Source organism: Python bivittatus, unplaced genomic scaffold, assembly GCF_059951505.1.
Source record: "Python bivittatus isolate LINGU-HERP-01145 unplaced genomic scaffold, Pbiv_v1 ctg000430_np1212, whole genome shotgun sequence".
Taxonomy (NCBI): domain Eukaryota; kingdom Metazoa; phylum Chordata; class Lepidosauria; order Squamata; family Pythonidae; genus Python; species Python bivittatus.
Window position 1 is genome coordinate 3,728,511 of NW_028277071.1, and position 15,223 is coordinate 3,743,733.

The 15,223-nt window shown below is 38.6% G+C and overlaps 1 protein-coding gene across 1 annotated transcript in view; it reads left to right on the plus strand.

Annotated features, from left to right (window-relative positions):
• Positions 1–15,223, plus strand: part of LOC103054450 (uncharacterized) — a 66,825-nt gene that overhangs the window by 29,721 nt on the left and 21,881 nt on the right. The window contains exons 5-6 of the mRNA XM_088144018.1: positions 5,545–5,671; positions 6,596–6,943. Coding sequence (XP_088000144.1) covers positions 5,545–5,671; positions 6,596–6,943 — 475 coding nt within the window. The remainder of the gene's footprint in view (positions 1–5,544; positions 5,672–6,595; positions 6,944–15,223) is intronic.

The window sequence follows — 15,223 nt, forward strand, 5'->3', positions numbered from 1 at the left end:
AAGGAAGGAAGGAAGGAAGGAAGGAAGGAAGGAAGGAAGGAAGGGTGGGTGGGTGGGTGGAGAGATGGAGATGATAGATAGAGATAGAGAACTGCTCTTTTAAGGAGAGCATAAGTACATCTTAACTCATTGGCTCGCACCATGCCTTCAGCATTATTTCCCTCTTTCAAGCCATCCTTGACCTGAAGCAGTCATGTTATTCTGGCACTCTTCAAAGCAGATCCTGCATTAAGCAGAGGATTGACAAAATGACCTCAGCAAATGAACTTCTGTTCTTTTTAAACAGTGCTTCAATCAAGAAAGTTTGGAACCTGATTATAGACATGGACCTGCCCAACATGGTAGCATCTTTGGAATAAAAATGTCCCAAAGCTTCCTTGTTTGCTTTCTTTCTTTCTTTCTTTCTTTCTTTCTTTCTTTCTTTCTTTCTTTCTTTCTTTCTTTCTTTCTTTCTTTCTTTCTTTCTTTCTTTCTTTCTTTCTTTCTTTCTTTCTGCATATGCTGCTCCCCCCATTTTCTGCTTCATGTCTTAGTTTTAAAAGTTAACAGCAGTGCAGCTGTTCTAAAGAGATAAAATCAACCTGTTTCCTTTTGACATTTTGCAAAAAGTACTATTGCAAGTAAGCTATTATCTCCCAAATCATTATAGAATTAGTATCATCATTGTCCCTCCTTCTCCATGTCTCCAGGGAATCCCAGAAGACATTGACAAAACAATGAGCTCAGGTTCAAACATTACCATCCATTCCATTAAAATAAGCTCAGAAATATAGAACTGCACAAAGAGAGAACAGGAATGCATGTTTGAGCTGGGATAATTCATGATTTTAATTTTCTTGAGAGGCTGGTTAATTCCAACTCAGCTCCTCAGTTGAATGGTAACACTGGAGCTACTGTTTGATGTCTACAATGACCATATTTTATAGTGAATTGGTTCTATTCAGAACACTGGTTTTACTTTTTTTTCCTAACATGATGTTAATTTCTCCCATTCACAACTGCAACCTCAGTGGTCCTCTTCCAATCATTCACAAGTATTATCAGTCTGGAGACTTAATCATTGGGGCTATTATTTATCAGGTCTTCTTTCTTTCAAATGAGGTCACTTTTCAAAGTGTTCCTTCTCATGATGTGCTTGATCAGTACCTGTAAGTATCCTCATCCTCATCTCATCCTCACCACCATCACCACCTAAATGCTGTATTTTCTCTTCCTTCCTTCCTTCCTTCCTTCCTTCCTTCCTTCCTTCCTTCCTTCCTTCCTTCCTTCCTTCCTTCCTTCCTTCCTTCCTTCCTTCCTTCCTTTTTCCCCTCAAATGTAAAATGGATGACCTACTGTATTGCTGATTGCAATCGCCCTTCGCTATGTCTAAATTCTGCAGCTTGTTAAACTTAGCCTCCCCTAATACTGCAGTCTCAAATGAGGCATGTATTCTTGCTTTTTATCATAATATTACATGGCTTATTTTTCCTCAGGAATGTTTGCAGCCCTCTGCTTCATAAGGGGAAAAACACAACCAATCTAGGTGAGACGTCTCACCATGTATTTGACAGTGTTCTAGAAGAAGAAACTTAAAGAGAGGAAAGACCAGGCTACAATGCTTTCTCAGCTCAATATTAGGTATCACCCCCACCCCCACCACATCAATACTTCCCAATCCATATAATATAGGGCTATTGTTTGCTAAAGACCAATATTCCAGGAGTCCAGAGTAAAGAATAGGTACTAAATTTCGTGTTTGTATGAATATATGTTACAATTAAAGATAGCAACTGGGCGATACTGAAACAGAAATACATTGATATAGTTTATAACTCTCACTGAAGGTTCCTCACTCATAATTACCAACACACGTTGGCTCTGGCATTTGCAGTACAGGAGATCAATGAACATTCTGAGATTCTACCCAATGTTAGCCTTGGTTTCCACATTGCTACCGACTATCTGGAGGAAATTACAACTTACTTTTAGCCCTGGAATTTCTATCTACAAAAGATAAATTTATCCCAAACTACAAGTGTAATGACCAGACCAATACGGTAGCTGTCATTGGAGGACCACGTAGTAAGACCTGTCTCAACATGGCAATCACTCTGTGCAACTACAAGTTTCCTCAGGTGAGACACAAAAATGGAGCAAGATGGAAAGTTGATTTGCTATTTATTATTTTCAGAAGTTGAGTCCTCATAAAAACTCTTCTCAGAAGTATCCTATAGCATATGGCAACAATGCAACCAGTTCATGATCTGCAGTAGAAATCATCACCACTGCTGTTCTTTGTCACAGTATGAAACTTCCTGATGCCAACTTGTTAAGCTGATAAAGGAGGCTCTTATACCCTTTCTACCCAAACTAGAAAGTTGGCTTACACTAAGGCCTGGGGACTGTCTTCAGCAAACATACATAGTGCTCTTTTTAAAATAAAAAATCCCTCTTCTATTTTTCCCCCTATCTAGATCACATATGGATCAGCTCCATTAATGAGTAATGAAACAGCAGCACATTTTGTCAAGTGGATGTTCCCAGATGAGATGCACCAGCTTAAAGGAATACTGCACTTACTGTTGCATTTTGGATGGACCTGGGTGGGGTTGGTTTCTCTGTATGAGGAAGATAGAGAGAGGTTCATTCAAAAGAGTCTTTCCATGTTTTCAGAGAGAGGAATCTGCTTTGACTTTATAGAATGTCTCCCCCAAAGGATGTATGGAAATCAAGCTGCTGAAATGGTAGAGGAGGCAGATAAACTGTACAAAGTGATCATGGGGAGTACAGTCATTGCAGTGATCTTGAATGCTGAGATTACAAGCCTGGTGACTTTGAGAGTAATGATCTATGGTTTAGATTCTGATGATATTTCAAAGGAGAGAAAAGGCAAAGTCTGGATCATGACAGCCCAGATGGAATTCACCTCCATTCTTATTCAAAGACAGTTGCCCATTGATTTTCTCCATGGTGCTCTTTCCTTTGCAATTCACTCAAAAGAGCTGACAGGATTCCAACAATTTGTACAGAAGAGAAACCCAAACGTTGACAAAGAAGATGGCTTTATTAGGGATTTCTGGAAAGATGCATTTGAATGCTCATTCTCTAGGGAGATGATAGATGGGAATGCTGAAAGGATCTGCACTGGAGAAGAGAAGCTGGAGACTCTTTCTCAATCTGTGTTTGAAATGAGCATGACTGGCCACAGCTACACCATCTACAATGCAGTCTATGCTGTGGCACATGCTCTGAGGGCCGTGTACTCCTCCAAACGCAAAGGCGGTCGAAAAATTGATGAGAACAGATTGAATTTCTTCCTTCGATCACCTTGGCAGGTAATGTTCACTAATGCAAAATTCAGGAATGTCACAAGGTCATGTAAACAGTACTGGATTGCTCAACTGATCAGAGCAACATGATCTGTTGGATTTCTCCCTTTCACAATTTTGTGATGGAAGTTTCAGCTGAAAAATTTTAAACTGAAATATTTTAGTTAGGCAAGAAGGGAGAAAATGCATGTGACATATTTATCTTCCAGTTTCAAATAGGATAGACTGATGCAAAATTTAACAGGTTACTTTTCATGAAGTATAGGCTGAATTGAAAGGAACAAACTGAGATTTGTCCATACCCTTCAAGGAATCTTGTTAATTTTCCTGTTTCTTTTCTTTTTCTTTTTCTTCTTCTGTCTTTTCTTTTTTCTTTTCTTTTCTTCATTTACAGTAGCTCCACCATTTTCTGCAGCAAGTCTCCTTTAACAACAGTGCTGGAGAAGAGGTTTCTTTTACCCCAAAAGCGGAATTAGTAACTGGATTTGATATTTTCAATTGGGTCACATTCCCAAACAACTCCTTTCTGAGAGTCCAAGTTGGAAAGATCGACCCCATGGCTCCCCCAGACAATCTTCTCACCATTTCTGCCAAGGAGGCCGTTTGGCCCCACATATTTAACCAGGTCTGTCTCATTTTTCAAAATTTATGGAATCATTTTGCCACTGATCCATGCAACTAAATGCTTTAAAATACATACATACATACATACATACATACATACATACATACATACATATATATATATATATATATATATATATATATATATATACTTGGATTAAGCTATTAAGCAGCCTCAGACTAATGTTTTCTTTTGGATGTGATATTAACATAAACTACTAAAGAAAAAGAGGTGGCTTAAATTTCTTAAAGTTTCCACAATATTTCTTTAATGCCAATACAAAGCTACCTTAATACACAGGATGTGTTTCTAACTATGATAGTAAAAGAATGACCCTATAGTAATATATGGAAATATTTTTAAAAAATGGCCTATACATTGTTCGTGATTTTATTTCCTTACGTTTTTAATAACCTCCTCGGAAATAGATGAAATAGGGTGCAGAACCTGTATTTTTGAAATACATTCAAAAAACAAAGATTTTCTGCTGGAGATTTTGTCTATCTAGCTAACTAGTTATGTCAACTGAAGTGGAGTAATATGGTTGCATACTATCCAGATTTTAAGTGTCTTTCCAGAAACTGCCTGCAGTAACTCGGTTTATGAGATATTTTTCAGATTATATTGAAATATATGATTCAAGAATGAAGACTTTCTGCTGGAAATTCTATCATCTATCTATCTCTATTTTTCTATCTCTATCTAATCAAAGTACAGCACCATTTCAAATATGATTGCACACTATCGATAAAATTCATTAAAGGGGAGGGGGGAGGCACATTTTTTTTTCTAAAAATAACACAAAATAATCAATGAGGGAAGGAATATGACACAAAAGACTTCTTTCTTACCTGTTTCTCCATTCCTAAAACAGAATTCTAGAGCTGATTTAGAAACAACATTATATCCCAGTTCAGTCTTATAATTTCAGAGAATCATACTCACAAAATTCTTGAGTCTGTGGACAAAAGGAACACTTTTAATCTTTGGTGTCTTTGCCCTATAGTAAACATCTTTTGGAAACAGGTAAGTGGGGGAAATTTCAGTATTATTGGCAGATCATTAAAGAGAAGATCAAATTCCATTTGTTTTCAATCTGCTCCAAGTTTCAAAGAAACAAAGAAAGCCCCCCAAAACTAAGTTACTCTGCTAGAAGCAGCCACAATGAAACATTTATTCAATTTTGAAAATCAAATTGTTGCCATGAAAAGTTCACAAACGTCTACATAAATGATCACTAAGCATTGAAAAAGCTCTAATAAAATTATGACTTCGACCAAAAAAAACACAAAAAAACCCCCTCAAGGAGAACATATTGCAAGGGCTCCAGAGTTAAAAGCTCTCCCAAACCAGCTTCTGGTACTGATTTCCTCAGAATAGATCTTTAGAATACTATGTTGGGCACAATCAGACCATTAGTGTAATTGGTGTGAGATAAGGAAGAGTCGAGGAATTCAGTGGAGAATTTAAACCAGAAAGAAAACTGGAAAATGGAACACTAAGGTTTGGAATAGCTATGAAGTGTTTGGTTATGTATAACTGATAAAAAGAACAATCCCAAAATGTAAATACTTCATGTGAAAACATTTCAATTTGATTTTTTAACAGACATCACCTCTTTCCATCTGTAATGAGAAATGTCCTTTTGGCCATAGCAAAGTAAAAGTGGAAGGGAAATTATCTTGCTGCTATGACTGTAGACTGTGTCCAGAAGGGAAGATAGCTGACCAAATGGGTAAGCAAAGGAATATATTGAATATATCAATGATTTAATAAATATAAATGGGGGCTTGTCTCTTCTTAATTTTCCTTGAAAATTTATAAGTGGTTTTACAGGAAACCAAATTCTACTGGGAGACTTTCCAAAATGCTTCCTTTGTACCTTCTCTTTGGAAGTAAAGGTAATATTTTTTCACTGGTTTCTACTTGTTTTTACCCCCTATTCCACCCAGATGCATGGATGGATGGATGGATGGATGGATGGATGGATGGATGGAACTTACATTGCTGCCTATCCCATAAAATGATCCTAGGCAGCTCACCAGGAACTATTAAAACACTGGACCAGTCAGCCTCCAAACTCAATTCCCCTTCTAGCCAACACTATGGGGAAGAACCAGATCTTCCCAGCCCTCTACAAGGATAAAAGGGCAGGGATTCCTTGAAATTCAGATGGGAGAGTATTGCAAAGGGCTGGGACAGCTACAGAGAAGGTGTCCCTTCAGATGACAACATTTAACAGAGGAGATCCAGAGTGCGCCAACCTGGCTGACCTATTGGGACAGGCAGATAGCCTTGGAGAGAGGTGGTCCCATCAATAACTTGGCCCGGTGACATTTAGGGCTTAAAAGGTTAAAACAGAAATTTGAATTGCACCTGGAAAACAACTATGAACCAGTGCTGCTCACACAGCACTGTTTGATTCTGGTGAATCACGGGGTACCCAGAACTGCATGTGCTACTGCATTATGGACCAGTAACTGTTTCCAAATGGTCTTCATGGGTAGCCTTTTGTAGACTTCATTCCAGTAATCTAGTTGCAAACTCACTAAGGCTAGAAATAATTGTAAAAATCACAGCATATTGAAATGGAACTGATGATGCTTCAAAACAATAGAGTTTTTATGAACAGTTTTGCTGTTTCTTTCTTTTTTTCCAGACTTGGACGATTGTTTCACATGTCCAGAAGATCAATATCCAAACATGGATCGGGATAATTGCCTTCAAAAAACCATAACTTACTTGGCTTTTCAAGAGCCTTTGGGGATTTCTTTGGTAGTAATTGCAGCGTCCTTTTCTTTCATCTCAGCTTTGGTGCTGGCGATCTTCATTAAACACCAGGACACACCCATTGTCAAAGCCAACAACAGAAATCTCACTTTTACCCTTCTCATTGCTCTCCTGCTCTCCTTCCTTTGCACTTTGCTCTTCATTGGGCAACCTGACCAAGGGAAATGCCTCTTGCAACAAATGGCTTTTGGCATCATCTTCTCTGTAGCTCTTTCTTGTATCTTGGGGAAAACAACCATTGTGGTTCTTGCTTTCATGGCCACCAAGCCAGGCTCCCAAATGAGGAAGTGGGTGGGGAAAAGGCTGGCGATTTCTATTGTCCTATCTTGCTCCCTGTCTCAATTCTCCATTTGTGCAGTGTGGCTGGCACTTTCTCCTCCATTCCCAGATTCTGACATGCACTCCATGGCTGAAGAAACTGTCCTGCATTGTAATGAAGGATCAACCACAATGTTTTATGTTGTCCTTGGCTTTATGGGGTTCTTGACTGCGGTCAGCTTCACCGTGGCCTTCCTAGCTAGGAATTTACCTGACAGCTTCAATGAAGCCAAGTTTATCACCTTCAGTATGTTGGTCTTTTGCAGTGTTTGGGTGTCCTTTGTTCCAACTTATCTGAGCACCACGGGGAAATACATGGTGGCGGTGGAGATCTTCTCCATTCTGGCTTCAGCAGCTGGATTATTGGGCTGCATCTTTTTCCCCAAATTGTATATCATTATTCTGAGACCTGATTTGAATAAGAAGGGGCAACTAATAAAGAAATGAAACTGAGTTTTATATCAGACCCCTTGAATAGAGCCCAATTGGTTACTCTTAGCATGTTGGCTTCTTGCAGTTTTGGGGTTCTGCATTCTTTCCTCATATCAAGGTGACATACAAGGCAGTAGCTCTGATAATCTCTTCCAAGTTCACTTCAAAAACTTGGGAACTGCTCCTTATCTTTTGTTTGAAATGTTAGATAATTATTCTGAGTCCTAATCAAAGTAGAAGGGAATAGCTCATCAAGAAGATAAAGCTGTGTGAAAATTAGTATTTAATGGTATAATGCGCACTAATCTCAGAATGAAAGGGTTCATGTCCTGCAGCCGATGAACTTCACAAAAGTCTTGCTAAAAAAGAAAGAAAAAGCCTCCAATTATTCTCCACAGTCATTTTTTAAATGTAGAGGAAAATCCCCACTAATACCTCTCCTTCAAATTGCAAATTTGAGAGCAACCTAGGTGTAGTGGGTAAATTGCTGGGCTAGAAACTAGGAAACCATGAATTCCAGTTCTTCATTAGACATGAAAGCCTAGGTGATATGTCATTGTTGGAATTTGGAAGAGCATGGTGTTGTAGAATTGATTCTCAGCTTCTATCATATAATTCACCTTGTTCATGATGACAACTACTATGCCTTTGTCAGCTTGTTCAGTTACTGTATGATGTCACTCTTATTTGTGAGTCTTGGATGACATCTCATTCTGCCCTGCTGAGATTGTTGCATAAAGTGAGGGTTCCTTTTTTTTTCTTAAAGGTTTTCCAATATTTTGTTCTTGTTTTTAATTGAGGATTTTGGCTTTATCTTGATGGTAAAAGCAATCATTTTAGAAATCCAATTCATCATTGCATTCATCTGGCAGTATCCAGGTACCTTGTGTGTGCGTGTGTGTGAGAGAGACAGAGACGGGGGATGAGAGAGGGGGGTGAGAGACACACAGAGAGAGATCTGCAGTTATATATTACCTTGGAAGTAATCTTTTTGTCTGTGTTTGTGTCCTGCCTACCCTGAAGTAGTTGTGGGGCTTGGGTGTTCTGAGGAGAATAAAGGCTATACCAGAGGTTCAACCATACTGGACAGGTCTTATCAGAGGAGCCAGATGAAGAGTGTCTTTCCCATTAACATTATGGTGAGATGTAATGTACAGAAACCCATACCGGATCAATCTTCACCTGGGTCAACAAGGACCGTGCTAGGTATTCTAGTTCCTGGACATCTAGTGACAAGTGGGCTACAGGACTCATGACTATTGTCTGAGCAACCAGGGCCAGCAGCTGCAGAACTACTGGAAGAAAAGTTGTTTACTGTTCACAAATATAGGAAGACTGAAAACAAATAAATAATGATCTGCTATTACAAATCAAGTCCAATGAGAAGAGGTTGTCTGAAAAGAATATACAAGTTCTAGAAAAAACAATATCCAAAATCAGAAATAACACAATAGAGGCTAGCAGATCAACATCGATTTATAACATGAAATAAAGTCTTCACAGAAGTAGAATTGGAAGAACTGCAAAGGTCTACCTGGGGCAAAGAAATCAAAGCCTTGCCAGGAGCAGCTTAGACTGTAGCAGCAAACCAGAGGGAGTGAGCAGAAGAGGAAGCCAGCACAGATATTATATAATTTTCATTCTAAAACCAGGCACCCTATCCTTTGCCTTCACCTCAGAAAGAGCAAAGCCCTCTAGCTTAAAAAACAAAAAAAAAAAACCAGCAGAAGGAAATGAAACAAAGAATAACTGAGCATCTAGAACAACACAAAAAGAAAAGAACAAGGTCACCTGCATTGAAGCTTCTTATAAAGAAACAGCTAGCATAGGTATTAAAACATGCCAATACTGTCATATCCAATATAAGCACCAGCTAACTGCAAGAAACAAGCCAACTGATGTACAGTACAGCTCCAGTTATAACTGAATACCTTGGATGCCAAATCAACAAACAAGAAAAAAAGGCAAACGTTGCACCACCAAAATAGAAGATCAGGTTGGAAAATAAGATCAGCAGTGCTAAGATCAGATGCAAGCAAGCTAGAATACATGAAGGAAAAAAAGCTGAGGAACAAGAAACCAAAGAATACCTGATCAAGAAATAGCACATAGAAACAAGGAAGATCAAGGAAGCACTGGAAATAATAAAGCAGCAAATAACAGCCATAGCCAAAAAGATCAGCAGATAGGAAGCTCAAATTGCACACTACAGGCAGAATCTCCAATTTCAGTCAAATCACAGACGCTTCTACCAATCTATCAATGGAGAGACTGCAATGAACCAGTCAACACCTGACAAAGAAGGAACAGTGCACTTCTGGGTGCAGCTATGGACAACTCAAAGAAATACAACAAGAATGCAGCTTGGATAAAGGAGGTGGGTAAGATTCAAAAAGAAGCTGAAATTAAAGAACTATATAACAGTAGAAATGATGGAGAAAAGGGCAAGGAAGATCAAGAGTTCATCAGCACCATGTGAAGATGAACTTTATGGTTTTTGGTTGAAAAATCTGACTGGTCTGCACCCACACATTGTCAACCTGTTTAAGAACATATTGCAATGAGGTGAAATTGAAGATTGGTTAATATCTTGCAAAACCTACCTGATAATGAAAGATCCAACAAAAGGGGCAGCACCAGGCAACTACAGGCCAATTATCTGCTTACCACCAGCTTTCAATTTGCTTACTGGTGTGGTAGCTGATGCTACCAACAGCATCTAGCTGAAAGCAAGTTCTTTCATCTGAGCAGAAAGAAACTGCCCAAACTGCAGAGCAAAAAAAGGCCAGCTCCTAATTGACAAGATGATTTTGGAAAACTGTAAGAGAAGGAAGGATTGGATTGATTACAGGAAGGCATTCAACTCCCTCCCACATGACTGGAAGTGCCTAGATGTAACAGGAGTCAGTAGAAACATCAGACACTTTGTGCAAAGATCAACAACATAGTGGAAGACACAGTTGCTGGTCAATGGTGATTGACTGGGAGAGATTAATATCAAGAGAGGAATCTTTCAAGGAGGGTCACCATCATCACTACTCTTTGTCATGACAGTGATTCCTCTGTCAACAATGCTGGAATAGAATTGCTGCTCAACACTGTCCAAATATACAGTATAGCCAAGAGTTTGCAATGGAGTTTGGACCGGACAATTATGCCACCCTTACCATTGACAGGGGAAAAATAATAAAAACTGGAGGAATCACGATGCCCAGTTAAAATAACGTCAGTAATCTGGATGAAGAAGATCACTACAAATACCTGGGCATCCTTGAAGCTGACAACATCAAGGACACTGAAGTCAAGAAGAAGGTTAGTAGTGAATACATCATGAGAATGAAGAAGATCTTAAAGTCCAAACACCTATGCAATTCCAGTCATTAGATACATAGCTGGAGTAGTGGACTTAACTTGAGCAGAACTAGAAGCCCTGGATAGGAAGACCAGAAAAATAATGACAATGAATCATGCCCTTCATCCACCCAGTGATGTTGACAGACTCTACCTACCAAGGAGCGTAGGTGGGCGTGGAATGTTACAAGTACACCAGACAGTTGAAGAAGAAAAAAAGGCATTAGAAGAATATCTGAAGGACAGTGAAGAATAGCACTGAAGCTAGTACACCGTAAAGGCTTACTGAATACTGAAGAGACCAAACTGGCCTACAAGAAAGACCAAATGAAGAATAGAAAAGAGACATGGCAAGGCAAAGTATTACATGGGCAGGACACAAAAAAACTAGCAGGCAAAGCAGATAACAAGACCTGGCAATGGCTAAGAGCAGGAAAGTAGAAGAAAGAGACAAAGGGGCAAATTCTGGCTGCACAAGACCACCTTAAGAACAAATGCACACAAAGCTAGAGCTGAGAAGACAGAAATAGACAGCCTACCTCAGGTCCCTTGGAAAGGACTCAATAGGTGGATAAAAATACTAAAACCAGTCTAAACATCTGGCTGACTATGTGACCCACCATAATAATCAGTAGAATTTAGATTAAAATATAAGGGAGGCTGTTTTGTTTGTTGTTGTTTAATTGATGACCGTGGCTTTTTTTTTTTTTTTTTTGCATTCTTAAATATATTGTTTTGTTTTATTATAAGATGCTAATACTAAACTAAATTACCTGGATAGAGTGGTACTAATACAGTACTGACTAGAACTGGTTAACCCCATGATCATTTAGATAACTTAAACCTTTAAAGGTAAGGAAAAAACATTCTCTATGGTTTCTGAAATGTCAATGAACAAAAGGTTGCTTAAATTGTACATTTAAAGCTAAGTGTGAAATTAATATACAACTGCAAAATGCATTAAATTATTTTGTAATATAATAAACATTCCCATGTTGGGCTGATTACATAAGACTGAGGTCTCCACTGTATTGTTATTTATTGTTGTTTATAAACATTAGTAAGAAAATAAAGAAAAAAGAAGAAAAGGAAAGGAAAGGAAAGGAAAAGGAAAGGAAAGGAAAAGGAAAGGAAAGGAAAAGGAAAAGGAAAAGAATGAAAGAAGGTACTTAGAAAAGTAGTTCAGTATTTGGTTTCTAACTTCCCATTAATTAATTTATCAAGGTTTCATAGCCCCCAGCTCATGCACTTACTGTGGGCAACATGCATAATACAACAGTCCATACACAGAAAAAAAAATAATAATAAAAGGCAACCAGATTAAGTTAAAATGATATTGACAAAATGGCAAAAAAGGATACAAAAGTGTGCATTCCAATTAACTATCCTATAACCATCTAGCAGGCTCCCCTCTATTATGTGATCCCAAGACCAGTTGTCAAAACCAAGTTTTAAGGGCCTTCTGGAAGGGCAGCAGGGTTGGGGCAGCCCCACTTCCCGGGAATGATGTTCCACAGAACTTCTCTGATGAATGTGTTAAAGTCCTGGAGAGACAACACATATCTCTTCTGGAGTATGACTGATGCCTTCCCAAAAACAAAGGTGTAGACTCTCTTTGTTGGATTTCGAGTTATGGACAGCTTTATAGTTAATATTCAGCTACTTGAAGTGAAACTAGTATAACCAGTGGTAATCCTTATAACTCTTAAAGTAGTGGTATTATGTGGATTAAGGACATGAAATTTTTATTTTTATTATTATTCCTTTAAGTCAGTGTTAATTCCTTGTGACTCTCTGGACTAGTTTCTGCAATTTTCTTGGCAGGATTTTGAGAACTACCATTACTTTCTTCCTAGGGCTGAGAGGTAGTGACAAGCCCAAGGAAACCCAGCTCAGTTTCTACCTAAGGCAGGACTAGAAATCACAATCTCTTGATTTCTAGCCTAGTGTCTTACGCAGTACACCAAATTGACTCATGACATTATTTGATGAATTTCCATTTCTTTTCCTACCTCTACTCACTCCTTTTCATATCCATACTCTTACATGTACATGAACATGTTACTAAGCATATGCATTTATTCAGGGACTCTCTATCTCTATCTCTATATTCCTATGCACCTCTAAATCTACATCTCTCTCCCTCACTCTCTCTCTCATCTCTCTCCCTCTATCTAGAGGAAGACACAACAGTTCTTCAGTCTTGGAGATTTTTTTAATGGGAAGCAACTTAGGCATCCAGTCAAGATCCCTATTTTATCAAATGACAGCATGGTGCAAATGCTGCAAACATTGGTCACTCTGAGTTATGCCATGATGAAAAAGGACACTGGTACATAACTTACACTATAACTTCATGACAGATACTGTAACTTGTCTCTCTTACTTTTCATGAAAAATCCCATGAACAGGAGACAAATCAGGAAGGTTGGCAGTACCAACAAAGTAAAATACAGCCAACGCTTGTGGCTGAACAGTCACAGTTTCAATGTCCAGGAATTTTTCTCCTCCATAAATACTATTCCCTTTCCTAATTATCAGGACATGTAGCTAGCTAGAGACAGAGGGAACTAGCTAAATGATGATAGAAAGAAAGAAAGAAAGAAAGAAAGAAAGAAAGAAAGAAAGAAAGAAAGAAAGAAAGAAAGAAAGAAAGAAGGAAGGAAGGAAGGAAGGAAGGAAGGAAGGAAGGAAGGAAGGAAGGAAGGAAGGAAGGAAGGAAGGAAGGGTGGGTGGGTGGGTGGGTGGAGAGATGGAGATGATAGATAGAGATAGAGAACTGCTCTTTTAAGGAGAGCATAAGTACATCTTAACTCATTGGCTCGCACCATGCCTTCAGCATTATTTCCCTCTTTCAAGCCATCCTTGACCTGAAGCAGTCATGTTATTCTGGCACTCTTCAAAGCAGATCCTGCATTAAGCAGAGGATTGACAAAATGACCTCAGCAAATGAACTTCTGTTCTTTTTAAACAGTGCTTCAATCAAGAAAGTTTGGAACCTGATTATAGACATGGACCTGCCCAACATGGTAGCATCTTTGGAATAAAAATGTCCCAAAGCTTCCTTGTTTGCTTTCTTTCTTTCTTTCTTTCTTTCTTTCTTTCTTTCTTTCTTTCTTTCTTTCTTTCTTTCTTTCTTTCTTTCTTTCTTTCTTTCTTTCTTTCTGCATATGCTGCTCCCCCCATTTTCTGCTTCATGTCTTAGTTTTAAAAGTTAACAGCAGTGCAGCTGTTCTAAAGAGATAAAATCAACCTGTTTCCTTTTGACATTTTGCAAAAAAAGTACTATTGCAAGTAAGCTATTATCTCCCAAATCATTATAGAATTAGTATCATCATTGTCCCTCCTTCTCCATGTCTCCAGGGAATCCCAGAAGACATTGACAAAACAATGAGCTCAGGTTCAAACATTACCATCCATTCCATTAAAATAAGCTCAGAAATATAGAACTGCACAAAGAGAGAACAGGAATGCATGTTTGAGCTGGGATAATTCATGATTTTAATTTTCTTGAGAGGCTGGTTAATTCCAACTCAGCTCCTCAGTTGAATGGTAACACTGGAGCTACTGTTTGATGTCTACAATGACCATATTTTATAGTGAATTGGTTCTATTCAGAACACTGGTTTTACTTTTTTTTCCTAACATGATGTTAATTTCTCCCATTCACAACTGCAACCTCAGTGGTCCTCTTCCAATCATTCACAAGTATTATCAGTCTGGAGACTTAATCATTGGGGCTATTATTTATCAGGTCTTCTTTCTTTCAAATGAGGTCACTTTTCAAAGTGTTCCTTCTCATGATGTGCTTGATCAGTACCTGTAAGTATCCTCATCCTCATCTCATCCTCACCACCATCACCACCTAAATGCTGTATTTTCTCTTCCTTCCTTCCTTCCTTCCTTCCTTCCTTCCTTCCTTCCTTCCTTCCTTCCTTCCTTCCTTCCTTCCTTCCTTCCTTCCTTTTTCCCCTCAAATGTAAAATGGATGACCTACTGTATTGCTGATTGCAATCGCCCTTCGCTATGTCTAAATTCTGCAGCTTGTTAAACTTAGCCTCCCCTAATACTGCAGTCTCAAATGAGGCATGTATTCTTGCTTTTTATCATAATATTACATGGCTTATTTTTCCTCAGGAATGTTTGCAGCCCTCTGCTTCATAAGGGGAAAAACACAACCAATCTAGGTGAGACGTCTCACCATGTATTTGACAGTGTTCTAGAAGAAGAAACTTAAAGAGAGGAAAGACCAGGCTACAATGCTTTCTCAGCTCAATATTAGGTATCACCCCCACCCCCACCACATCAATACTTCCCAATCCATATAATATAGGGCTATTGTTTGCTAAAGACCAATATTCCAGGAGTCCAGAGTAAAGAATAGGTACTAAATTTC